We start from the raw sequence: 26,989 nt of genomic DNA on the forward strand, positions 1-26,989 counted from the left end.
GTTTGAGTCACATTTTATTTTTATAACATTAAAACCAATGTCGCTACAGAATAACGAAACAATGAATATTCGTCACAAAACATACCATTCATATTTCATAATACAATGGATATCACCTGACCTTAAATTGGGTTAATAAAACTCCAATTTATACAAAAATTATACCCGTTTTTTAAAAATCAGTGCAGTGCTTTTGAAAGTTAATAGCTTTATTATAGATGATGAATCCTAATTAGAATTCAGGTAGTTCTTATACAAATAGACAGGTTTTTGTTTACGACGTTTGATTGTGGTGGGAATCGTTTTTTAAAATTAATCGACAAACTCGCGCGAGTAATTTATTGAAACAGGTGTTGGGGACGAGCCGGTTATTAAACAGCATTAGCATTTTTATGGCACTGGTGGTGAGCTGGTAATAAATTACGATAATTTGATGTTGATAAATGGTAAAAAGATAATAAATTTATGAAAATGGGTCAGCGATGTTGAAATGAGACATGCAAAATATGCATTAAATGATTAAATCCGATTTTTAGATCAGAAACTTCCGGTTGTTATTATAGTTATTATAGTTTTGTTATAATTTACATTATTTACTACAACACATAATTTTTTAACAAATTGTGAAGTATATTATTGTGCATTAAGAAATTAAAACTTGCAATTCTAGTTGCTACAATTATGATATCTGTGACAGGATACATTTAATAATAGAATCTCTATATAACAGACTATAACAATCGTACTCGTTTTCGAAAATTTTAAGAACGAATCAAAGAGTATAAGATATGGCATAGTTAAAATAGATATGGCGAAGTGCATAGATAAACATTTATAAATAATATGTACTAAAATAAATAACAGTCTCTAGGACACTAGAGCAAATATGAGACATAGGAAGCGAAAGTGGAATATGTAAATAATGTATCGCATTTATTGCATTTGTTTTGCGCCTATTTAGCTATATTTTATATTTTTCTATTATTCTATTTTATATATTTCTATTTAATATTTCATAATTTATATAGCTCTTATATTTTATTTACTTAATATTTTATACTTGTATTTTAATTTTAGTTTCTTTTAATACATATTTTAAAGTCTTCTTTTACCAACTATGGGTATATCAGGACTGGACATAAAGTTTAACGTGGGTTCCGAACCATGGTCCTCAGCATTAAGCCTACCGACTGGCGAGTGACCAACTTTAGAAATCATCCCAGAAGACATCCAGTCTTACCCAGCATGGTTATTGGCGTGACTGGGATCATTTTCATTGTCGGATTTTACAGTCTTGCTTAGAACAATCATAAATTTTAAACAATCACAAACATAAATTTACGACCATGCCCCAGCAGGATTCAAACCCACGGCTATCGCAACAGTAGGACCGTCCTATCGCCTTAACAATTGCGCAACCAAGTCGGCTTTAATTTTTGTAGTTTATACTTGTTTAGTTTTCATTTTATAGTTTTCATAACTTACTTTTAACAGGTCAATTTAAAAGTCCCCGTGCTGACACATAGATGGCGCTACTATAATTAAATCGATATATTTTTTAGTTAGCCCTTAGCGATGCGTGTATAAATTTGACAGTTGTCGGATCATTAGTTTGTGAATTATAGCATTTTGAGTAAAGCAACTTCTGTTATTGTGAAAAATGGATAAAAGGGAATTTCGCGTGTTGCTAAAATATTGCTTTTTGAAGGGAAAAATACAGTTGAAGCAAAAACTTGAGTTGATACCAAGTTTCCGGACACTGCCCCAGGAAAATCAACCATCAAGGATTGGTATGCCGAGTTTAGACATGGTGAAATGAGCACCGAACACGGTGAACGCAGTGGTTGGGTATGTGCAAAGTGGTTGCCGCTTACTTTTGACCAAAAACAACGACGAGTTGATGATTCGAAGCAGTGTAAGAAGATGATCAAGATAATAAACCCATTTTTGCCTCGATATGTGACAATGGATGAAACATGGCTCCATCATTTCACTTCGGAGTCCAATCGACAGTCATCCGAGTGTACTGCACACGACATCAACAGCGACTATTACATAGCGTTATTGGATCCTTTGAAGGATGTAATTGCCGAAAAAGGCCGCATTTCAAGAAAAAGAAAGTGCTGCTTCACCAAGACAATGTACTGTGCCACAAGTCAGTGAAAACGATGACATCCATGAATTGCGCTTCGAATTGCTTCCTCATCCACCATATTCTACAATCTGACCCCCAGCGACTATTTCCTGTCCTCAGCTCTCAAAAGAATGCCCGCTGGGAAGAAATTTTCGTCGAATGAAGAGGTGATCGCCGAAAACGAAGCCTATTTTGAAGCAAAAGACTATGTAAAAGAGGGCGTATCACCCTTGAAGGGAATTATGTTGAATAAAAAAACTAATTTTGACAAAAAAATATGTTTTATGTTATTATGGGAGGCCGGGGACGTTTCAATTGACCTGTTACTCATAGGCTCAGTTCTTATGGTAAGGCGATCTATGTTAAAGTATAGCGGCTTAAAAATATTGTTATTAGTCACTAAATAATACAATAGTGTTGAAATGACTAAAATGAATAATAAATAAACATAGGCAATCCCTCATATTTTACGCAGTACGTTCATACGGTGCATTGTGTCGGATATGAAACGCTTTTGGATCCACTATCCAGTACGACAGTCCGAACAACGAAAATCCATCATGCGTGATCGCCACATTGCGTGTAAACAAAACCAAAATATTCATAGTCTTGTTACGTATATGGTAGAATCAGGAGGCTGTAGTGTATTAAAAGTTGCTGAAATCGAATGTAACTGTTACTGCAAATGTCTGATGACGTCAATTGAACAAATTGTTGCAATAAGACCAAGCAATTGCGAGTAACAAACTAAAAATCTCTCAAAACTATAGACTACATGTTGCAACTCGATGGGAAATTCTGACACCCAGCATAGTCACCAGAACTATTCAGATTACTACTTGACACTACAGATCAATCCAGTATGGTTTGACCAGCAAACAATATCACTATGTTGTCAGAAAGGTGGAAAAAATAAGAACATTATTTTTAAAGTAAAAAAATGATCCAATAGATATAGACATATCAGATACATGTTACATACAGTTTATATCGAAAGATATATTACGAAAATCGAATCAGTATATCGAAAGCTGCGAAATAAAAAAAAAACAAAAAAGTATCAGTAACATCCTCACAATATGTAGAAGCGACTACCTTAATTGTGGAAAAATAGAATCCACAAGAAAAGTATAATACAATTTCTTAATAATATGGATACATAGATGGTATGGTATATAGATTTTTTTATTACGTATTCGCTATGATATATATTAAGATAAGCTTTAAGGCATTTATGTACCAATGCTATAGGATATGTACAAATATGACATCTCATTATTTCAACATTTTATCAATTCTTATTTTAGTTATTTAGTTGACAAACATAATTGCTATAGAATTAAAATTATTCACGATTTGTTCACATTTCACAATTCAAGATTGGATGCAAGGTGTACTTTCAACTTTTACGAATAAACTGATTTTCTTTGGAAATGGAAAATTTAATAAAAAATGAGCTTATTCACATTGCTTTATATTTAATGTCATTGAAAATATAAAATTCAGTAAATATACAGTATTTTTCATGTATTTTCGAAATGTTTCGTTCAACTGTTAATGACACTTAAGCAAAGTAACTTTAAACTTTGCTTCATTTTTGTGTTAAAGTTTATTTTTATAAATTTAGTGAGGCAGAGATTTTTCTGTATTTTTAAAGTTTTTAAATTCAATTTCAATCATGATTTATTGGTTATACTCTCATTAAAGAAATATTCGATGTCAATATGTCGATGAGTGGAGTGCTCCGCAAAGTTATTAAACCAATCAAATATATGAAATTTTTGGCGAAAAACAACAAACAAATCACCAAATGTAATAGACATCTAGATTTCACCATCCTTGTAGAATTCGCAGTTCAACGACTTTTGATATACTCTAGTTACCTAAAAACTTGCATCATATTTTAGCGATTATGGTTGACCTTAACTCGAATTTGCCGATGATTATTTATATAACCGACATTAAGATAGATATAATCATTTTTATAGCCAATAACCAGTATTACATATCAATTGAGAATAGTCGTCATAACTAACGCAATTCGATATGTGAACCTAAAGAAACGATATTTATTTAAATCTAATAAACATATGACAAAACTAATGATCGAGTACTTTTATCAGATGGCAATATTACATAATACCGACTAACAATATTTTAGCTATGATGTTATTTAATACATAATTAGTGTTCAGCATCTCATAGTTGTTGCATTGGCACTGGTAAATTCCAAAGGAAATGATCATATTTGATCTTAGTAATGTGTTTTTTATAGATATTTTTAATTAAATTAACGATAATATTAACGTTTGCATCTAAAAGTCGACTATTTGTTTTCTCATCAGAGTTGAACACCTTGGAAACCGTGTAGGAAAATATCCTTGGTATTTGACTAGATTTTATGATATTAGGCCTATAAATTTGTTTTAAAAGATTTCTTTTTTGAATTTGAAATTATATTGTAAAAATTTGGTACAATGTATTTTATTCAAAGTATTGCCCATCGACATATTTTCCCATTTATTAAGACAATGTTTTCATCGATTTTGCAACATGCGATGCGAAGATTTTCATGCTGAAGATTAACATTGTTATACTCAATTTACTCATATTCCATCCATTTATCACTTAGTGCTTGGCTCAAAGGCATCAACTGTACTCGATCTTCATTGATAGTTTCATTGTAGTTGCAAACCCTGGCATTCAAATTTTTATCTAGATCGCTCTCTATCTTCAGTGTCAAAATCACAATTTTTACAATGCCGAAACCAATATTCACATGTTGAAATCGATGTAGCATGTTTGCCATAAGCTTCACACAACACTCGAAAAAAGTAAATCTTCCCACAAATGCAATTTAGTCTGTAGAGTTAAGAAGTTTGTTTAAAAAGGTTTCATCATAAAATTGATTACAAATGTACCCGATGCGATTTTGTGGCGGCTTAGACAACCAGCCATACTGCACAACGCGCAAAGCCCAAAAATAAAACCGACAACAGCGAAGGGTATTTTGTTCTTCTTATACTTTACACTGGCCGATTGCCAACTGGTGTAATTGGCACCATCGCATTCGGCCAGGTATAAATCCAAATTGCAACCCTCGAAAAACCCTCTTTCTCATTTTTCTGCTGTCAGAAGAAGTACCCCTTGTGTCGTGCCGGACCATTATCTGTAAACAAAGAATTCCACGTGGTCCTTGTTTTTACTGAGTTATTGTGTGGGTTGCATCGCATAGAACCCACAATTTAATGTGCAGTAGCACCATCTGTTGTAAATCTGTAGAGACCTAGCGTTCTGTACAACCCTTTAGGCCACCACTATTACACCTACATCAAGTTCAGAGATTGACAACGCTGGCGGATTGGTTACATGCGGTTCCCGGCTATAAAATACCACCACGATGACGTCTCGCTCTCTTTTTCTTTTCTCTACCCCCTTGTAATAATACCATTTCCACATCGCTACCGTACTTCCTTTACCTAACCTAATATCCTGTCCATTCTCCCGTCGACCGTATTATCCATAGTATTATTCCACAGTCCAATATTATCAATATCGAAATAATTTTTTATTCAATTAATGTTTTCAGTTCCCGTACGAATTCCTTCCACAAAATAGTAGTGAGTGTTCGGACAAACAATTGCATCGACAGCCACACATTCCGACCAATCAGACGAAACTACAAACCCTTTAAAATTAATGTATTGACCTGAGGCTTGAAAAAGTTAAATCCTAAATAATTACTTTATAACATCTAAAATCTAGGCAGTTGTTCTATATTTGTAAAAGGAGCCAATGAATTTGTAATATATGGTCTATCCAAGGTAGTATTGAACTCAAGTCATGTCAATTTAAGATGTCAAAGCATCGTAATGTTGCCGCATTTAACTAGAACTTTTACTTTATTTTAGCTTTTATATATTACAACATTATAATGCAAATAAAATAATAAAAAACATGTTATAAAATATAATTTATTCTAACATTATAGAGTCCACTGCTACTTTGAATAGACTATAGTATACGGTAAGTTTCGGGTATTCGGGTATATTGGTCACAAAACATACACAAAATATAATAAAACATCATGGGCGAAGCGGAATAGCGAGTGAAGGTAAAATTAACTGACAGTGAGCGACGAACATTCACTTGAGTAATACTGTTTCGATAAAATAGTACGGCGGAAGCTACACAAAGCTAACATTGACACATTGATGATTGGAAGAATTTGGCATAATCGGATGAATCATCATTTACATTGTTTACATTTGAGAACCTCAAAAGAAGCCCGTGATCCAAATTTGCTTCCTGCATGGAAAAGGTTCGATTATGATTTGGGCGGCAATATCGAAGTATTCAGCTGGTCCTCTCATTAACATCATTAGCTGAATTACTACGACACCCTTAATAATGAAGTTCTTACAATGAGTAGCATATTGCTTCAAAACACTGGCTATTCGAAGATGATAATGCGCCCATGCACATAAGCAAAATGGTTCACTCTTGGATGGAGAAGTATCGGCATAGCATCAAACATCTTACTTGGCCTACACAATCGTTAAACCTCAACATAACTGAACCGTTATGGAAAGTTTTAGAGTAGAGAGAAAGAGAGAAAAGAGTAGATTCCCATCTCGAACATCATTGAAGTAATTGAGGGTTGTTTTGATCCAAGAGTGGGACATTTCGCTGAAAACTAACACTTCAGATATTCCGCGAAGAAGTGCAGTTGTTCTCTAAGAAAATAGTGGCTCAATATCTTATTAATAAATAAATATTATATAAGATGGGGCAAAAGTCCCGCTACCATTTTGATTTTATATAAAAGTCGCATTTTGATTGCGTGCCATCTTGGTTATGTGACGTTTAGCTCAGTTTCGCTTTAACCCTTGTGTTGTGTAGACGTCCAAATTTTATTATGGATAAATATACGCCACAAGAACTAGCAGAAATAGTGACAATCTTTAATGAGAATAATCGTTCCATTATTGCCATCCGCTATATCTAAAAAACTCGTTTCAATTAAGCACGATGAAGAATAATCCGAAATGTAGCAAATACATGCAATGGTGCCTTAAGTTTCCGAACCTATCCTCTATCTGGTCTAAAACACACAAAAAATTGGAGGTTATTACGATATCCACATTCGCAGTTAACTTAACAGCACTATTCAACAGCACATGAACTCAGAACACCACACTTCTATAATCAAACACCAGTGATAAAGTAATAGACTGGGTGAAACAATACCTAATCAAACTGTAGCCAGGTTTAGGGCATGTCGAATTTAATATCTTACAAAAGTGGCCAACAAAATATCCTGCTGAGGCATGGTCGTAAATTTATATTTGCGATTATTTATACTTGCGATTGTCCTTGAGGCAAGTGTACAAAGTGTGACAAGAAAAACGATGTTAGTCACGCCCGTAACCAAGCTGGTAACTCGCTAGTCGGTAGACCTAATACCGAGGACGGTGGTTCGAAGTCTACATTAAACAGTAGATCCGTTCCAGATTAACCATAGTTTATAAAAAAAAGAGATTCAAAAATATATCTAACAAAAAATATCTAAAGACGATCCACAGAAACGAAGATCTGGCAAACCCGAGATGTCGAACTCTGATATCGTTTGAGTGCTTGGACCATTCGGTCACTTACCATCATTGAGTATAGTGCCCACCATCGACTGCCCTCTCTGATAACACTGCCCCATTGTCTTTATCTCTGCATTTCTATTCGTTTTTACTATCTCTATTTATCCTGTTTCATTGTTTATTTGTTTATTGATTATTTATTATTGTTCTATTAGTTATTCTATACTGGCAATTAATAACTGTCATTTTATGTAGCATTGCTGCTGACTATTTTATTCTACCTCCATTCATCAACCTATCATTCCCAAAAAATTAAAAGAATTCAAATATTCTTCTATAAAGTTTATCAACAAAAAGCTAAATAGGCCGCAGGACTTTTTTAACATAAATGGTGTTATTGTAACATATGTTAAAATGAAATTAGCCGAGCTGAAAATAAAACATAAACTGCAATATTGGCTTTTTGGAAGAAAATCTAAAATATCAACACATAATAAGATGATATGTATTCAAGTTCTAAAACAATATATGGTGTATAACTGTGCTGTTGCACCAGGGATAATTCTCATCATTTCTTATTTATTCCTCCAGAAATAAAAAACTATAGATTATCATATATGAAAGTCTCTGGTATCGGAAAATAGTTACCACGAAAATGATACAATATTATTAAACAAGCGTAACCGTTAAGACTAAAAACAATCTGCTGTGTTTAACAGTAGTAGTAGAAGTAGTAGTTTTTTTACAACTAAATTTAAATATACCTTCTTTAGATAGCGTGCTACAGGAACCATACATTAGAATTGCAATTATAACATTATTCAAAATTTGATAACAAGTTCGTCGGTCGTTTTACTTTTAATTATTCATATCATTAAAGAACGCTAATCGCTAAAAATAAATTATGTTGTTCTAACAAAATAATCTGAGTGAAAATGTATCCATTTTCTTATAGTTTCAAGTTTTTAAACTTGAACATAGGTAAGATTAAATATGTAAATAAAAATAAAAATAAAGAAAATAGTCATCCATGAGTTTCTAGATGAGCTTCTATTTGAGATTTTGAGATTATTTCAATTCATAGGTCATCTTTAATAGTGCAAACATTATTATATATATATATATATATATATATATATATATATATATATATATATATATATATATATATATATATACAGCATATAATGTGGCCCAAATAGAAATTGTGCAGGTTTTTTTCCTTGTCGATGGTATTATAAAACAAATTATAAATATATTTAATAACAAATGCGAATAGACGACTGGAATACAAATAAATACAGATATACTTCGACCATAGATTGAAATACATAAGTGACATATACTGAGCACATTTGGATATGTGTTATGAATATGATTATTATAAGAACTTGACTGTAGTTTTTGTTTTAGTGCAGACTGAAAGAATACTGAAAAAGCCAGTTTTGATTCTAAATAATGTGTTTGATTCATCCTCTAAAACTAAGTATATAGGATAAAGGATAAAGGCAGTACCGTCATCATATGTTCTCGATAGAGAGTGAAAGTAGACGCTAGAGCATCTACTTGCTGGTTCCCAGATATCCCAACGGGAGAGAGGATCAATTCTAACGTCAGCAGATAACCATCCAGCAAACTAGGGGATAATTATATTTACGTTTACAGAATCAAACCAACGAGTCGTAGAAGAAAGGATGAGCTATTTTCTGTACGGTTGAATAGAGACAGTATGAGTATATGAGTATGATGTAAGACGTATAGGTCAGCGGTGAGTATTGTTCCCTATTGGAGAGATTTCCCATCAAAGAAAAAAGCCACTTTGGTTGTATCTTGCTAGGGCTTGCCTTTACTAGATTTGGAGCCATCTCGAAATGCTTTTTTTGGGTGATTATTTTTATAGAAAGTCTAGATGGAGGGAAGTATCAGTAAAGGAAGTAGTAAAAATCCAGAGGTAAATATGATGAACTGAAATATAGTAAATGAAGGGAGCTAAATGCAGCTTTGGAGAGTAAGTCTGATATCATAAAGGAAGTAATGGATACACGAATAAAGATCGTGGATAGGAGGATGAGTCCATGAAGAAACTAGGTAGATGAAGTAAGGCAGTGCAACTGACCTCAGAGCAAATTTAAAGAGAAGTCATTTTGATGGTAGATGCGAAGAATGGTAGATCTAAGACTATATAAGTTTATTGTCGGTGATGACCGGAAGGCACTCAATGATATTCAGAGTGCCGAGATATGATTTTTGATTGTAGTTATTCGACAGTCGGTTTAAAAGGATTGCAACGAATGTTACCTCTGATTCCTCACAAAAGCTTCAATTAAACATTTGCAGCGTGATTTATTGACATTTCCAGAGACTGAAACCTATTCTATAATATTCTGTAGGAATGTTCGTCGTGGGTCGATCGATCGGTCGAAATGTGTGGCTGCCGCGGCGATTATTTATCAGAACACTCACTACTATTTTTGAAAGGAATTTGCACGGGAACTAAAAACACTGGCTGAATCAAAGTTGTTTATTCTAACTTACGATTGATACATGTGGTCGATGGGAGAATTGACAGGATATTAGGTTAAGGTGAAGGAAGTACGGTAGCGCTGTGGAAGTGGTACTGTTACAGGGGGACGGTGATAAGAAAAGAGAGCGAGACGTCGTCGTGATGGCCTTTTATACTCCAGAACTGCATGGTACCAATCCACCGGCGTTGCCAACCTTTGTAGTTGTTGATGGTGAATTGGTGGTGGCCTAAAGGGTCGTGGCGGTCGCCACAATTCTTATCTCCAAACAGAAGGCACGTCTACAAATTCCCAGAGATTCACGGTTTCAAAAATTTAATCTGAATATTTACTTCACAACCAATACGTTGCTGCTTCGGCTGCAGAACGTCGGATATTTATGATCAAATCGTAGACCGCATTACATGACTCCTAATAATGATAGGATTGTTCTATTTTCCGTCACTAAGAAATTGTATGGGAAAGTCGAGCAATTTTCAAATCAATTATGATCCAACGTACGAAAAACATCTTTCAGAGCTAAAACTTTTACATGACGATCTTGCAGTATCAGTTCTTGAATACTATCGATATTTTCCAGCATAATATTCGTCGATATGTGAAAAGAGGCTACTATTATATAACTAAATTTCAAATACTATAGTCAAATAAGTTGTCTTAATAATCCATGTACATTACATTATTTTCAATTGTCAAGAAATGATAAAATACTATGAATAAGGTAAAAATAAATCATATCACACTTCTCAAGGCCTTATAAAGCCTTATAAATCCATACAACAAATCTTCATAAATCATTGTAATAAGTAAATCAAATGCCTTCGTAACGGTAAATAAGATACGAACAAATTAATATTAACCAAATACACTGTAGAGATATATTTTTATTTCACATCAGAAAACTGTGATACACGTATTCATGTAACTTATTTGCTTAGACATCATAAAATATTCAAGAAACCTTGAAATTCTTATCATCTTCCTAATGTTAATAATAAAGCAACCGCATTAAAGTTAAATGAGTAAATGTAAATGTTTTGTTTTAGTTTGAATATTAGATTAGTTCAGACCATTTGTCTTTTATAAGATGTGGAATTAAGTTTTGAAGATTTTAGGTTATTACCTACGGGATTACCTTTAAGGTTGGCTTGAGTAAAATATTATTCATCATTAGCTAAAACTTCTCTCCATCTTTCAGATGACATACAGTTATTATTCCCAGGCGTAAAATTATTCGTCTTTTGAGACAATTCAACAGTATCGCCTGTATCTTCATCAGACAGTTAGTCTTTGATTAAAAGGCTCTTCTTAAAAGCACTTTTTTACTAAAATTTCTACGTTTCTGAATGGAGTGGTTTCTCAGGTTTTGATGATTTGAAATTCCAAAAGTCTTCGATTGAAAATGTGTGCTACTGTTATACGCCTTTGGTGGCGATGCATTCTGAACTAAAAGCTTATGTCCAAATTCCAATAGGCTATGTTAGTTCGCAATAACTCCAGTCCACCTTTGGTGACCTTACACCCTTACTATGAAGCTAATGCCGGGTGTCAATGAACTAAAGGCCTTTCAAGCCATGGATATTTCCTAATTGTAATAGTCTACGGCTACAGGTCTTGAGCATTTTTAGTCTACGTTTTGAGACCAGGCGTCTTCAGCTGCGATATTTTTGCCTGAACTCCAGTTAATTAGGGCAAGGAATGCTCCGAGTAACTGTGGAACCAATCTTCAGTAACTGTTAGCATGTCTCCTTTTCTTGAAAAAGAAAATAGAAAAAAAAAGAAAAAGAAATTCGGTTTGGGTTTATTGAATAAATTCTAAAGAAAACAACCTTATATCTCTCCGGAATCCTACCGACTGCGCCAGTTGTAAAAATATATAAAGGGTTTAAAAATAACAAATACTTTATTCTCTCCTTTATTTTGGACTTATTGGACCGAAATTTTTAGCTTCCCTATGTAGAGAATCTTACTCATTAAATCTTTAAACGCATAATCATATTTTTCCTGTATAACAAGGACCATATCAGTCTCCCTATTATATATAACATATTTTCAACAATTCTATAAAATGTAAGCGAATGTACTCATGTTGCAATATAACTTGATCTACTTTTACTTCTACTACTACTATTACTTACCACTATAGCAATAGTTTACATGCAATTTTTGGCTCGAACGTATCAATTTAAATTTATACCAATTTCTCAGGATGATTTAGTTTGATTTTATCTTTCAGTTCCACGACATCAACGTTCAAGCACCATTAAGTTTTGGAATTTAATTTAATTCTATATCTATTCATTGAACTATCATTCATTAACATCAAATAAAAATAAAGCATAGATTTTTAAATTTGCATTGCTTAATTCTTCTTATTTCTACATAATATTTTGATTATATTTGGGCCTTTTATCTCATTTGATTGATTTCTTTGACAACCGCTAATTATTTTTATCTCCTTATATTTTCTAAAGGGGTTTTTGTCCATTTTAGACAGTTAGTGAAACAAGATACTATTATGTATGAAGAACCTCCGTTTAAGTTATACAACCCATTCCTCAATTTACTTTGATGATATCAGATTATTTGACCCAAATGTTGATTTTTCAAAGATCTAGAAATGTATAACAAATTACGATCTGAAAGTGTTCCTGAAGGGTTTTAGAATTCCAGCAAGTCCTAGCATTATATTGATGTAATAAGTTTTTTGCTTCGGCTGTAATAAATCTTCTTCACTTATTCTTATTCAATAACATTTCATGTTCATAACTAATGCCAGTTTATGTAAGAAACATTTCTTTTTCATTTCATAAACTTTTTGTTTAATTAATGTGACAAAGTTTATTTGATCTTAAACCTAATGCTAAAAATTCTATAAAATAAAGATAACTGATATTGTCAACAAGTAAACAGCTAACAAGTAAAATGGCACCACCAGAAAACGGGGGCTCAAACGAAATGAAATGGGAGGTATCTGTGAAAGAAGGTACTAGGCATGGTTCTAAGAAATTTAAAGATTCGGGATTGAATTAGCTAGTAGAATAATATTGTTGACAAACTTAGCAAGAACTTGCCTGCTCTTTAGGTGCTACTACATTTTCCATCGATGGCTCTTAGCCTTGTAAAAGATTCAAAAAGAAGGTCATTGGTAACTATAGGAATTAAAGCTTAGAGTCATTGAGCAGCTTTATTCCCATGCCAGCAACTGCTCTATTGGCAGAAAACAAAAGTATTTTTGCATGGATTTTTCATGGAAACAAAAAGTAGATACAGTACGACAATCCCAAGCCGAAAAATCGTAGGTATACCTCGGTCACGTTTCTACATCCATAACGAATCTTGTGTATATGGTGGGGTTAAAACTAATTATAATTTTCAAAACAACTAACTAAACTTTGATAAACAATTTTCAACAATTTTTAACAACGATTCTTAGGTGGTCTCCAAAGAGACAAATAAATCCGTAAATTTGTATTTCTTATTATTCCAGACCATCAATTTCCGCTCAATTTCGGCTTCCGTAATAAACACGGAACAATAGAACAAAATACATAGATTAGTGAACCAAATTAATAAAAACTGAAACGATAAAAAATATTGCTCCGCTGCATTTCTCGATATTTCTCAGGCCTTCGACAAGGTGTGGCACACTGGACTGCACGTTAAATTGAAAAAGCTTTTGCCCCATACGCACTTTCAATTGCTGAAATCGTACCTCTCAGACAGACATTTTATTGTCAAACAGGGTGACGAATACACTGACCTACAGCCCATATTCGGGTGTTCCGCAGGGCAGTGTTCTCGGCCCATTGTTACATCTTATGTATACAGCTGACTTACCGACCTCACAAAACACTACTGTTGCAAAATATGCTGACGATACAGCGGTTTTCAATCACACGAAGATCCAATATCAGCCACAAAAAACCTCCAACTTCATCTTAACAAAGTCGAACTGTGGTTGAAAACGTGGCGTATCAAAGCAAATGAGACAAAATCTACCCATATTACATTCACCCTTTGCAAAAGAACATGTCCCTCAGTAAAACTAAATAATCATGAACTTCCGCAAGCAGACAGCGTTAAATAACTGGGAATGCATTTTGATCGACGTCTGACTTGGAAAAAACATATAGTGACAAAACGCAAACAGCTTGGGCTTAAACTAAACCAAATGTATTGGCTGATAAGGCGTAAATCTAAATTATCATTAGATAACAAGGTTTTGCTGTATAAGTCAATACTTAGGCCCATTTGGACCTATGGTATTGAACTGTGAGGTACTACTAGCAAATCTAAAATAGATATCCTCCAGAGGTTCCAGAATGAAGTGTTGCGTGTTGCGAGTCATCGTCGATGCCCCATATTACGTGTCCAACAAACTGATTCAACGCGATATCCCCATAGAACCCATAACGAGTGTGATTCGAAGTGCTAGTGCGAAGTACTCTGAAAGACTATTAGTGCATCCTAATGCACTCGCCAAGCAGTTAAATGTACGCGATGACAGTGAAGTGTGTAGGCTCAAACGCAAACTACCATACGAACTGATTAATAGACAAATAGAGAGAAATTTAATAATTTCTAGAATAAGTTAGAATAGTCATTAGAATACGTTAGAATAGACTTTAAAATAAGTTACAGTAGTATCTAGAATAAGATTTAGATTATAAATTGTACAGCAGATCACTTACTGAAGTGATCTTCTACATGTAAGGATAGTTATATTATATAACGGAAATCAAACAATAATATTTATTGCCCACGGGCAGATTGTTGACTTTCCAAGAGATATACATATTTCTAGTAAATACGACCATTGTTTTTGTAACATTGCAATAATTTCACTCAAAATCAAATTTGTTATTCCTATGTACTATATATCATTGTCATAAATTCCATATTTCATCCTGTAAGCCCTAATGTCAATATTCGTTTTTTTTTCGCTGACTGAACTCTACTGCCAGATCAAAGCAGGATTGTCTGGATGCTATCGCGCTATGATCTGTCTCTTCAGGATTTAAATTTTTATTTTAGCTTCAAGATCATCTTTTGTCTATTTCTGTACAATCATAACCTTGGATAGTTTTACTCACATCACTCACTCACTTTTGGGTAATAATATCATACCATCAAAATAATAGCTAAAATAATGGGGCCCCAGGATGGACTAATATCTCTCCTAGAGAGAGCACATAGAATAAGACATATTAAGAAAAACTTCTTTTTCCCTGCTACCACTTTAGAAAAAAGAGAATTATAAAAACAGGCTGCTGATTGGTCACCGCCAATTTACCCATTAATGGGTCAAAAAAAAACAATATTAGTATGTTTTGATGAAATCCAGATATCTATTAATTGTCAGAGAAATTCATGGCTTGTCCGACTCATTGAGGGATGCGTACCTGCATCAAAATCTACCAAAATTATTGGATTTCCTCAAGAAAATTGGTCTTTATTTTGAAATCTCATTTTAACCTGTATATAGCTTCATTTTAACATGACATAAATATTTATACACAGTTTTATTATTTATTTAATTATTTTTATATTCTGTCTAGATATTGTTTTGTTTCGATTTAGTGTGGAAAATTTATTTAGATATTTTTACATTCTCAGCACTACGACTTAATTTACTCTTCCCAAACCCAGAAAGTAATCCAGAAGGGTTCGGAGATAGCAAACCTGCTGTCTTCTCTGATCTGCCCTTCTAGCACTCTTCCCATCTCCATTAAATGCTTATTTTACAAGATGTTAATTCGGACCATGCTCCTCTACAGTCTACTTCAAGTTTGTTACAACCAACAAGGTGAAACGGTTTCAAGTTTTCCAAAAAACGCTCCATGGTTTGTCAGAAATAATCCAATTCATAGGGATTCATAGTTATTCTCACTATCTGTTTTTTCGCCGGATCCTCGTGCCCGATAACGTCTGCCCGCTTAGCGGATTCCATATCCCCAAATTTAATGGAGTAGTAGTAGCGACCCACATGGACCAACTGTGAGGAGTTTAGTCTATTGGTAAGCCCAGAGGCAGTCCCACATAACCCGGTCCAATTTGTCACTCCAGGGTAAGCATCCGCGATCAGGTACAGGCGGTGAAGTGCGTCATGCACTCCACCGCCTTGTTTTAAGCCAGAATAAAAAAAAATTGATTCATTCTGCCTTGTTGTTTTGATAAAATAGTTTCATAGAATTTCATTTGGGATACATGGTATGTAAGATAAAGTAGGGAATAGATAAATGAAAATCATAGAAGATCTTTAGTTTATCTTCTGAGCTATCTTATCAATATTTCTCACCTAATAATAATAGCGACCCACATGGACTAACTGTGAGGCGGTTTCAGTTTAGTCTATTGGTAAGCCCAGAGGCAGTCCCACATAACCCGGTCCAATTTGTCACTCCAGGGTAAGCATCCGCGATCAGGTACAGGCGGTGAAGTGCGTCATGCACTCCACCGCCTTGTTTTAAGCCAGAATAAAAAAAAATTGATTCATTCTGCCTTGTTGTTTTGAAATTCGGACACGCAACTGAGAGGGGGTAACCAATAATATCAATCCAAACTAATTCCAACTAAAATTACTAATTACAACTAATATTTTTTAAAATTTTCTAAAATGTAATATAACCTTCCCAATCCTATACATTATCTAATAATATCGTATATGCGGAAAAAAATCTATCTCTGTTAAAAACGATTCTGTGTCAATTTCGTCACGATGGCATGTATATCAAAGATCATACTTATTAATAAACTTAATTATATCATGAAAACATAGACGTAGTATCAATTTCAATATATACTGATTCAAATTATATGTTACAATGTTCAAAAACAACTCCATTAAATATCATATCACCAAACTGTAATCAATCATTTTTAGCATACCTCTAAATCGATGATTTCCCTTGGAATGGGAGCCTTGGGCATCTCGTGGACATCCGGTATCCTGACGTTGTCTTTTTTAATTTCGGCTTCAATGAACCTGAGTTTACGTTCCAACTCATCGCATCTTCTCACTTCCGCCACGAATTTTCTTTGAAATACATTTACATCTTCGTTCAACTGTAACACACGATAGATTCGTCATTTTCGATCTTTTTATTGTTTTTAATTACGAATAATTGAAAAAATATACTTACATCGCGAAACTGTACACATCCAGTTTCTCCCAGTTCTGATATGGCGTGGTACCCTGCTTCAGGCTGGATGAACAGTTGGGCTAACGCCATTTTTTCACTCCGGAACATGGCCCCCATCTTGGCCAATTATTTTTTTGATCCTGTAAAATATAATTATATAATATCCGAAAAATGCTTATGATAACTTAAAACATTATAAATTATAGCATAGACTAACGAAAAATCACCAAAATATATAGGGGGAAAATGTTAATATTAATATAACATATATATATAATAATCGGCTTAGCGAAAATTTTGCCTCACTTTTTGAAGAAAATGGGGGCATCTAGAGGCGTGAAATTTGTCACGGTTTAAGCATCTATCGAGGAAAATTTTTAGGCCTAATATTTTTGTGTAATATGCGCTACAACTAAATATATTCCAATAAGATGACAAACGCCCAAATCAAGCAACCTGGTATAACCGTCAGTTCGGTGAGACAAAATATATAAACAAACCCAGCGTGTAGCCAGTCATGCCTGGCTAAGAGTTTGGTTAGCAGACAATAACATACTGGGATCGAATATCGCTGAGGATAAAGGTTTTTTATCTTTATAAAATAGAATAAAGGATGGTGTTTCTTAAAATTAAGAGAATGTTTGTTTTCTTTACATTTCAAAGGACATTAAAACGGAAACTAAGTGATTAAAGAACTATTAAAGGAAGTTATTTAATTTTAAGCAGTCATTTGTGTTACTTTCGGTTAGTCCCATAGTGTTGAAATTATGAAAGAGTTATGGTAAGTTGAGAAAACAAATTAAGGTTCCGGCTTTATCAGAAGGTACACACAGATTGAATGTTATCCCAAAAGAGATTAACGAAATTCGAGAATAATAAAAAAACGTCTGTTTTCTTCGCTTACAAGATATTTGGATTTTCGAAATCACAATATTCATTTAAATTGATGTCTGGTAAAGAAAAAGGAAAAAAAATTGTGCTTGCTTAAGGACTTTAACTAGTATATCGTTGTACTAAAGGTAATTCTAAAGGTTGTTAGGATTTTCCTGTAAATTTTAGTAGTATCGACATCTGATTAATTTCAGGTTTCATTGGTAAATACATTTCTTAACAAAGCAGTAACCGAATTTTGCAGATAATAGATATAGTTAGTTTGTGCATCAAGAGTTAAAATGAATATTGCATAGAATATTAACAGTTATAATTAGTTTCATAGAATTTCATTTGGGACACATGGGATGTAAGACAAAGTAGAGAATAGATAAATGAAAATCATAGAAGATCTTTAGTTTATCTTCTGAGCTATCTTATCAATATTTCTCACCTAATAATAATATAGTATATATACAAAAACAATAAATATAATAGTATAGTATAGTTCCATATTGTTTTTGTAATATATATTACGTTATTATTAGGTGAGAAATACGGATAAAATATAAGGACTATATGAATACATAAATAAAGTAATAAAAATATGCAGGAGTAAAAAATTACATAAAAAGAAAGTAATTACATAATTTTCATAGACGGAACACATAGGACAAATAGAATAAAAGTAAGTTTTGGCAAATCACTAATTAGTTTAATAATTGTAAAAACATTTCTTTCATATACATTTCTAAATTGTAAAAAATAAATTACCCAATTGTGTTAGTTATTATTTTAATATATACGCTAAAGTCAAAATACAATTTCAAAATTGTTTTATTCACATATTCTGTGTTTTAATATAGAAACATCTTGTTCACTGTATTTGATTTAATATTTCGTGCTTTACAACACAAAAGTAAAGAAAGATCATATATACTTATATTTGATGCTCTGAAGATGTTATAGTTCTGAAAATAATATTACTTATGATATGTTATAATGTTCAGTGGCACAATAATTTACACTTATTAATATTTTGTTGACTATTGATCAACACAGTTAATGGAAATTACATTTAATATAATACAATTTAAAAAATATGTGTGTTAGTTCTTGAGATAGTTTGCATATATATTAATATGTTTTAATATACAGACATTTATTATTTTAATTAATGTTATATATCGAATACATTTCTGAACTTATATTGAAAATATTATGAAAACAAGTTTTAGTAATATATCATTTTTAAATTAGTCCTTTTACTCTATTACTATTAATTTAATACATTATGGTCGAATTAGAAACGATCTTAATAATAAATGTAATTATTCTAGTCCTCACTTGTGCTTGGATGTATTTCACAAATTAAAATTAAATTAGACTATCTCGGACTAAAGTTAATAATAACACATACATTTTATCTAGGTTCATGCGGTTTGGTTCGGTTAAATTTTACGATCTCCTGCGCCTTATTTCATAGTTGTATCGTTTCTAATTTTCTGTGATTTAAGGAGAATCTTCCGACCAATCATTATTATTATTAAGACTACTTATTTTTAAGCTTGATCCGTTCAGACTTTCATGCTTTGTCCAGCTATTTCGCTGACTTTCAAATGTTATAATATAACTTGAACAATAATATAATATATCGCTTAGCACTAAATGGTTAAAATGAAATGAAAGGAACTTACAACAATTATAGTCAAATTCTTGCACAAAGTTAATTTATTTTTGAACTTGTCATGTGATCCCAATGCATTTCATAAATTTTAATAATATATTAATCATAATATTATAAACGTACTACAAAAATCTACTGACTCTATGGACCACCTTTTTAGATATCATATTAAGATCTTTGAGTACATTCATCTGCAGTATCATATTTTTGACTTTTTAATATTTTTGTCTTTCATAATTATTGAAGACCGTTCAAAATGGAGCAACAACCACTTATAGGGATTTTTTGCGTCTCTATACAATGCATTTGGTTATCATAAACCTTTCAACAATATTTTCTGCATTGTATATACAGAATTTAGTTTTAAACAAAATAAATAAGAAAAAAAAAAAATATATATATATATAAATATATATATATATATATATATATATATATATATATATATATATAAATATATATATATATATATATATATATATATATTTATATATATATATATATATATATATATATATATATATAGATAATTACATATAATATATATATATATATATATATATTATATATATATATATATTATATATATATATTATTATATATATATTATATATAATTATATATATATATATATTATATATATATATATATATATTATATATATATATATATATATATATATTATATATATATATTATTATATATATATTATATATATATATATATATTATATATATATATTATTATATATATATTATATATAATTATATATATATATATATATTTATATATATATATATATATATATATATATATATATATATATATAATATCTGATAAGTCTGTAAATAATTTATAGTGTGCTATTAAATCTTAAGTTATTGTTTTAATATTAGTATTTCATCTATGTAACACTTAACTAGACAACTTCAATAATCTTTATTAAATCAAATATAACTTAGTAATCAGTTTTGGAGATTTGAGATGACTCCAAAGTGACAAAATTTAATATAATATAATAATAATGTTTAACATTCGTACTTTGGTTAAATTTACAAATTTGTCGCTATTTTGTTGCAAATAAAATTTCTGATATAATTTCGGAAACATCAGCAAGTTAATTGAAAAGTACCCGGCCTGACACATAGATGGCGCTACTGGAATTAAATCCATATGTTTTTTAGTTAGCCCTAAGCCTCAAAAGATGCATGTATAAATTTGACGGCTGTCGGATCATTAGTATTTGAATTATACCATTTTGAGTGAAGCAACTTTTATTATTGTGAAAAAATGGACAAAAAGGAATTTCGAGTATTGATAAAATATTGCTTTTTTGAAGGGAAAAAACAGTTGAAGCAAAAACTTGGCTTGATGCAGAGTTTCCGGAAACTGCCCCAGGAAAATCAACCATCAAGGATTGGTATGCTAAGTTTAGACGTGGTGAAATGAGCACCGAAGACGGTGAACGCAGTGGACGCCCAGAAGAGCTTGTTACCGACGAAAACATTAAAAAAATCCACAAAATGATTTTGAATGACCGTAAGTTGAAAATGAATGAAATAGCAGACACTCTAAAGATATCAACTGAACGTGTACATCATATCATTCACGAATATTTGGGTATGAGAAAGCTCTGTGTATAGTGGGTACCGCGCGAGCTCACTTTTGACCAAAAACAACGACGAGTTCATGATTCGGAGCAGTGTTTGAAGTTGATCAATGTGTCACAAGTCAGTGAAAACGATGGCAATAATTGGGCTTCCAATTGCTTCCCCATCCACCGTATTCTCCAGATTTGGCCCCCAGCAACAATTTCCTGTTCTCAGATCTCAAAAGAATGCTCACTGGGAAGAAATTTTCGTCGAATAAGGAGATGATCGCCGAAACTGAGGCCTATTTTGAAGCAAAAGACAAAACGTACGAAAAAATTGTATTTTACTATGGTAAGCCGGGGACTTTTAAATTGACCTGTTATATAGTATTATTTTATAGTTAATTCCAAATATTTGATTTGAAATATATAATATAGTGAATATACGCCAGACTTTATAATCATTTTTTAAAAATATATTTTTAAATATTACTACAATTGAAATAAACAACAAATATTGTTAATTTGTTGTCAACCCTTCACAATATCAGGAATCTTTATTATTTTAAGGTCGAAGTAATTTTAAGTATTCAATCAATATTAATATTCAACTGCGCTTGTATACTTTCATATCTACCTCATCGAAACATCAAAATTATATTAAGTCTTCTTTCTATGTCAACGCAATTAAGTCATATCTTAATGATGAGGGTACATCTCAGTGAGTCACGGGACTTGAACTATTATCGTTATTGCTCCTTTTACCCATTTGCTTAATGAACGTCTACGCGATACAGTTCCAAAAATATATATTGATATAATAATCGACGGTTTAACGTTAACCCAATAGTTTCTTTGTCTTACAAGTCAGGATATTTTTAACCATTATCAGAAATGTATTACATACTATATTATAAAAATCAAAAAGAAATAAATGTAAAATTTGAAACTATACAATTTTGAAAAAGTACTTCTAATTCTATAAATAAATATATCCGATTGTGAATATCAAAAAAAAAAACAAAAATGTTGCTGTTGTTTACTTGTTTTTTTTTAAATATATTTTAAAGTCTCCTTTTTATCAACGAGGGTTTATTAAGACTGCAACTACTATTTAACGTGGGCTCCGAACCACGGTCCTCGACATTAAGCCCACCAAGTGGCGAGTGACCAACTTGGAGATCATCCCAGAAGACATACGGTCTTACCCAGCCTGGTTACTGGTGTGAGTGGGATCATTTTCCTTGTCGAATTTTGCACTCTTGCCGAAGGACAATCACAAATCTTAAACAATTACAACATAAATTTATCATGCCCCAGCGGGATTCTAACCCGCGACAATCGCAATAGTAGGAGGACCCTCCTATCGCCTTTACCACTGCGCCAACCAACGGCTGTACTAACTTGCAATTTTAATTCAACATTTAAAAGGACCTTCCTTTTTCCTGTCAAAAACCAAAAAGGGCCTCACTATATCTTTGAATTTCAATTGATTTAATTTTTTATCATTCCCAAGGCTTTCAGCCGTTTACCTATTGTCGATAATTTACTATCAAAGTTTATATACGAGTTTATATTGAAAAATTCTTCAAATTCTTCATCATAGTCGGCTGTATGAGTCGATTATTTCGACATTTTACTAATTTTCATATTAAAGGGCATTTTAAATAACGAAATAAAAATTCATAAGTTTGATAAATTACAAATTTTCTGGACTTGATTTAACGTAGGCACCAAATGACTGAATGAGATTTGTAAAATTCATTTGAGAGAAGCGCCAAGCGAGGATCATCTACCTCCATTGATATTAGGAATGGATGCTTATAATAGCGTTACGTTCACTGATAAAGGCCAGTTCAGGCTTCTAACATTTTTTATGATGTAGTTGGCATTGTAGAGCTACGAGAGCAGGAGTTAAAATACGTGAGTCATATAGGAGAAAAAAGCAGCATCTACTACTTTAGTGATTTGATATATATCTCGGAAACTATAAGAGATATGTAATTTGGAAATCGGCAACGTAATATATAAGAAAATATCTCGGAAACCAGATTTCCATCCAGATCCAGATCTCCATATCTCGGAAACTATAAGAGATAATGCAATTTGGAAATCGGCAACGTAATTAGTATGCCGAATATTACTGGGAATGTGAATTGGAACGAAATCGGTAATTCATAAGATCATTTTACAATTTTGGCTCAAATTACAAGCAAAGGCTAAATTGTAAAATTTCGACAGTCCATATCTCGGAAACTATAAGAGATATGCAATTTGGAAATCGGCAACGTAATTAGTATGCCGAATATTACTGGGAATGTGAATTGGAACGAAATCGGTAATTCATAAGACCATTTTACAATTTTGGCTCAAACTACTACTTTGGCTACTACGATATATATACTACTATATATATACTAGCTATTTGAAAACCTAAATTGTGGCAAATCACTAGTTGGTTTAATAATTATAAAAACAAATAAATAACCTAATTGTGTTCGTTATTGTAAAATTGTTTTATACATATATTCTCTGTTTTAATATAGAAACATATTGTTCACTTTACTTCGTTTAATAATGCCGTACTTATGTTAGACCAAATGAAAAATATCGGATGTCCTGCTGCGCCACTCTATTGGTTGAGAAGTAGACATTCTCGTCGAGCACCGACTATAACTTGATTGATGATGAAGATGACGGAAAATCACATTTATAAGCAATAATAAATATAAAATATATCTTAACCTTGGGCCCGCGACTATAACAACAACATAACTATAATAACGGTTATTTATTATTTAACAAAACTAAATTTACATAAAACTAAAATGTATTAAAAGTGACGTTTAATAACATCTATTTTTCCGGAAATTGATTGTTGAAGGAAAGAATGCAATGCTGCATTGCCTACGAAACTACTTGAAAAATTTTAAATGACAAACATCTAATGCCCAAATAATCACAAGATCAAACAATGAACGAAATATAATAAGAAAAAAAAGATTAATCTGAATTCAAGCTATATAACAAATATAATGAATAAACAATAACTGTACATTAATATTCCTATTTCGTCAAATATGTTTTTATTTTTTACAACTTTCTTGCAAATCAAATTTCCTATATCATTTCGGTAACATTATATGTGATTATTTTCTTGTTAATTCAAAATATTTTATTAGAAAAATTGTAATAAGCTATGATTCCGTTAATATACACCAGACTTTATAATTATTTTTAAGCCTATATTCTTAAATATTACAATAATTGAAATAAATAACAAATATTGTTATTTTTTATTGTAATTCAACATAATGCCCAAATAAGCATGAGACCAAATAATGCAACAAATGTAAGGAAAAGAAGGTAAACCTGGATTCAAACTAAATAACAAATATAATAAATGGACGGTAAATATACGTTAAACATTAATTTAAATACAATATTTATGCATATATATATATATATATATATATATATATATATATATATATATATATATATATATATATATATATACCAGGAAAGGGGATAAGTTCTCGGCCTGACAATGCGATTTTTTATTTGTTATTCTTTTACATAATCTCCCTTGATTTCAACACACCTGGTCCTGCATTTCTCTAACATTAGTATTCATTCTCCGCCTGTGATTCTGATGTTGAGCGAAAACATAGTAAAAAAAGAAAGAAACCCAACGTTAACAAACAAGAAAACAGACTGGGAAGGATTTGCTGAAGAATTGAATAAACGAATTCAACTAAATGTACCCCTCAAGACAGCTGAACAATTAAATTTTGAACACAGAATAAAAGTCTACGAAAGTAAAAAAGTATGCTCAGTTATATGCTTAGATGTAGCACAAGCCTTCGATAAGATTTGGCATGAAGGCCTTGTTCATAAACTACAGTTCCGTGCTAGCTCTCGAAGAGAACGGTCGTGTCCGGTCCGCCGAACCTACCTGCGCTTCCGAGAATTACCCGAAACTTTCCCTAAGACGGTCGACCCGTTATCACGTTTCACCAGTGCCTACGTAAAAAAAAAAAGCGTCTGTAAGCGCCGAAAAGGCGTTTTTACAGACAAGGCAATGGCGTCATGTACGTCAGAGCCGACGTCGCCTCCTGAACATAATCCCAGTGTTTCAAATTCAAATGGACCATCTTCAGAAGACAGCCGAGAAGTGCTTATAACGGAATTGAGAAAACAGAACGAAGACCTGCGAAAGCAGATAGCTGACCTTAAAACGTTCGCAAAAGCCCAAACAGACGCCCTGAACAAACAGACGGAAAAGCTGGAAAAGAGCGAAAAGGCTTCCGAAGAGCTCAAGGAAGAAATAAAAACTCTCACAGCTACGATAACACAATTCATGAAGCATCAAAGAGATGCCATGGAAGCAAAGATTCCCGCTGCCATAGAAATTCAGTCCCAGACACCAGCTAAACCGACACAACACTTAGACCAAACTGAAGACTCAGAAGACGGTTTCACCTTGGTGGGAAAAAGGAAAAGAGGGCCCGTCACTCCACCTCAGGAAAGCCAGCTGCCGAAGGCCGGCAACAAGGGAAAACAGGCTCCCAAATCACAACCCAATCCGGTAGCCAAGCCAGCCACTAAATCTACCCAATCGAAAGCCAAGGCTAACGTACAGCCTTCGATTACAAAATTTGCCACCAGACCAGTGCAAAACAAGCCGACCACCAAGACGGCCCCACAGCCAGTACCGAAACAAGTTACCACAAGACCAACCCAAGACCAGCCTGCGCAGGTAAGTAGCCAGGTCACTAAACAAGTCTTAACCTCCACAGCAAAAACAGTGCCAACCGTTTCGGCGACTGTTTCTCAAAGTCCCCCAAAGGAAAAAATTCCGCCTATAGTGCTCCGTGATAAGAAGAGGTTCATGGAGCTTATTAGAATTACTAAGGCACAATCAATAGACATTATAACCCGAAATAAAAAGGACGGCATTTTCTTATTCGTCGCCACAAGCGACAATTACCGTAAACTTACTACCCTGCTCGAGGAAAGGAATTACCCTTACCATTCCTTCTGTCATCCGGAGGAGAGAGCATTCCGGGTAATAATAAAAAACATCCCAGAATCACTCTGCATTGACGAAGTACGTGAACTTCTCTTTGATCAAGGCTTCCATCCCAAATTTGTGCAAAGATGGAAATTAAAATCCGGGACAGAACTACCAATTGTTCAGGTAGTTGTCCCTCGCGAAGAGCGACAGATCATATATATGACCAAACTCGGCGTCATCACAGTGAAGGTCGAGGTCCAGAGAGGAAACGGCCAGCCAGTGCAGTGCTTCAACTGCCAGCTTTTCGGGCACTCCAGCTCATATTGCCGAGCCCCCCCACGGTGCGTCAAATGTGCCGGGCATCACGACACTAGATCCTGTACCAAAATCCCAGAAGCACCTCCAAAGTGCAGCAACTGCGGTGAA

The 26,989-nt window shown here is 32.9% G+C and overlaps 1 protein-coding gene across 4 annotated transcripts in view; it reads right to left on the reverse strand.

Annotated features, from left to right (window-relative positions):
• Vha100-2 (V-type ATPase subunit a family protein Vha100-2) overlaps positions 1–26,989 on the reverse strand; it is an 84,679-nt gene that overhangs the window by 9,019 nt on the left and 48,671 nt on the right. For all 4 annotated transcript variants that reach the window (XM_076402102.1, XM_076402100.1, XM_076402101.1 and 1 more), the window contains exons 2-3: positions 17,396–17,535; positions 17,142–17,318 (exon numbers count right to left, since the gene is read on the reverse strand). In XM_076402102.1, coding sequence (XP_076258217.1) covers positions 17,142–17,318; positions 17,396–17,512 — 294 coding nt within the window. In that variant the 5' untranslated portion in view covers positions 17,513–17,535. The remainder of the gene's footprint in view (positions 1–17,141; positions 17,319–17,395; positions 17,536–26,989) is intronic.

This window comes from Rhynchophorus ferrugineus, unplaced genomic scaffold (assembly GCF_030347505.1).
Source record: "Rhynchophorus ferrugineus isolate W39M unplaced genomic scaffold, kcgeb_rfMv2 rfM4, whole genome shotgun sequence".
NCBI classification, from domain to species: Eukaryota; Metazoa; Arthropoda; class Insecta; order Coleoptera; family Curculionidae; genus Rhynchophorus; species Rhynchophorus ferrugineus.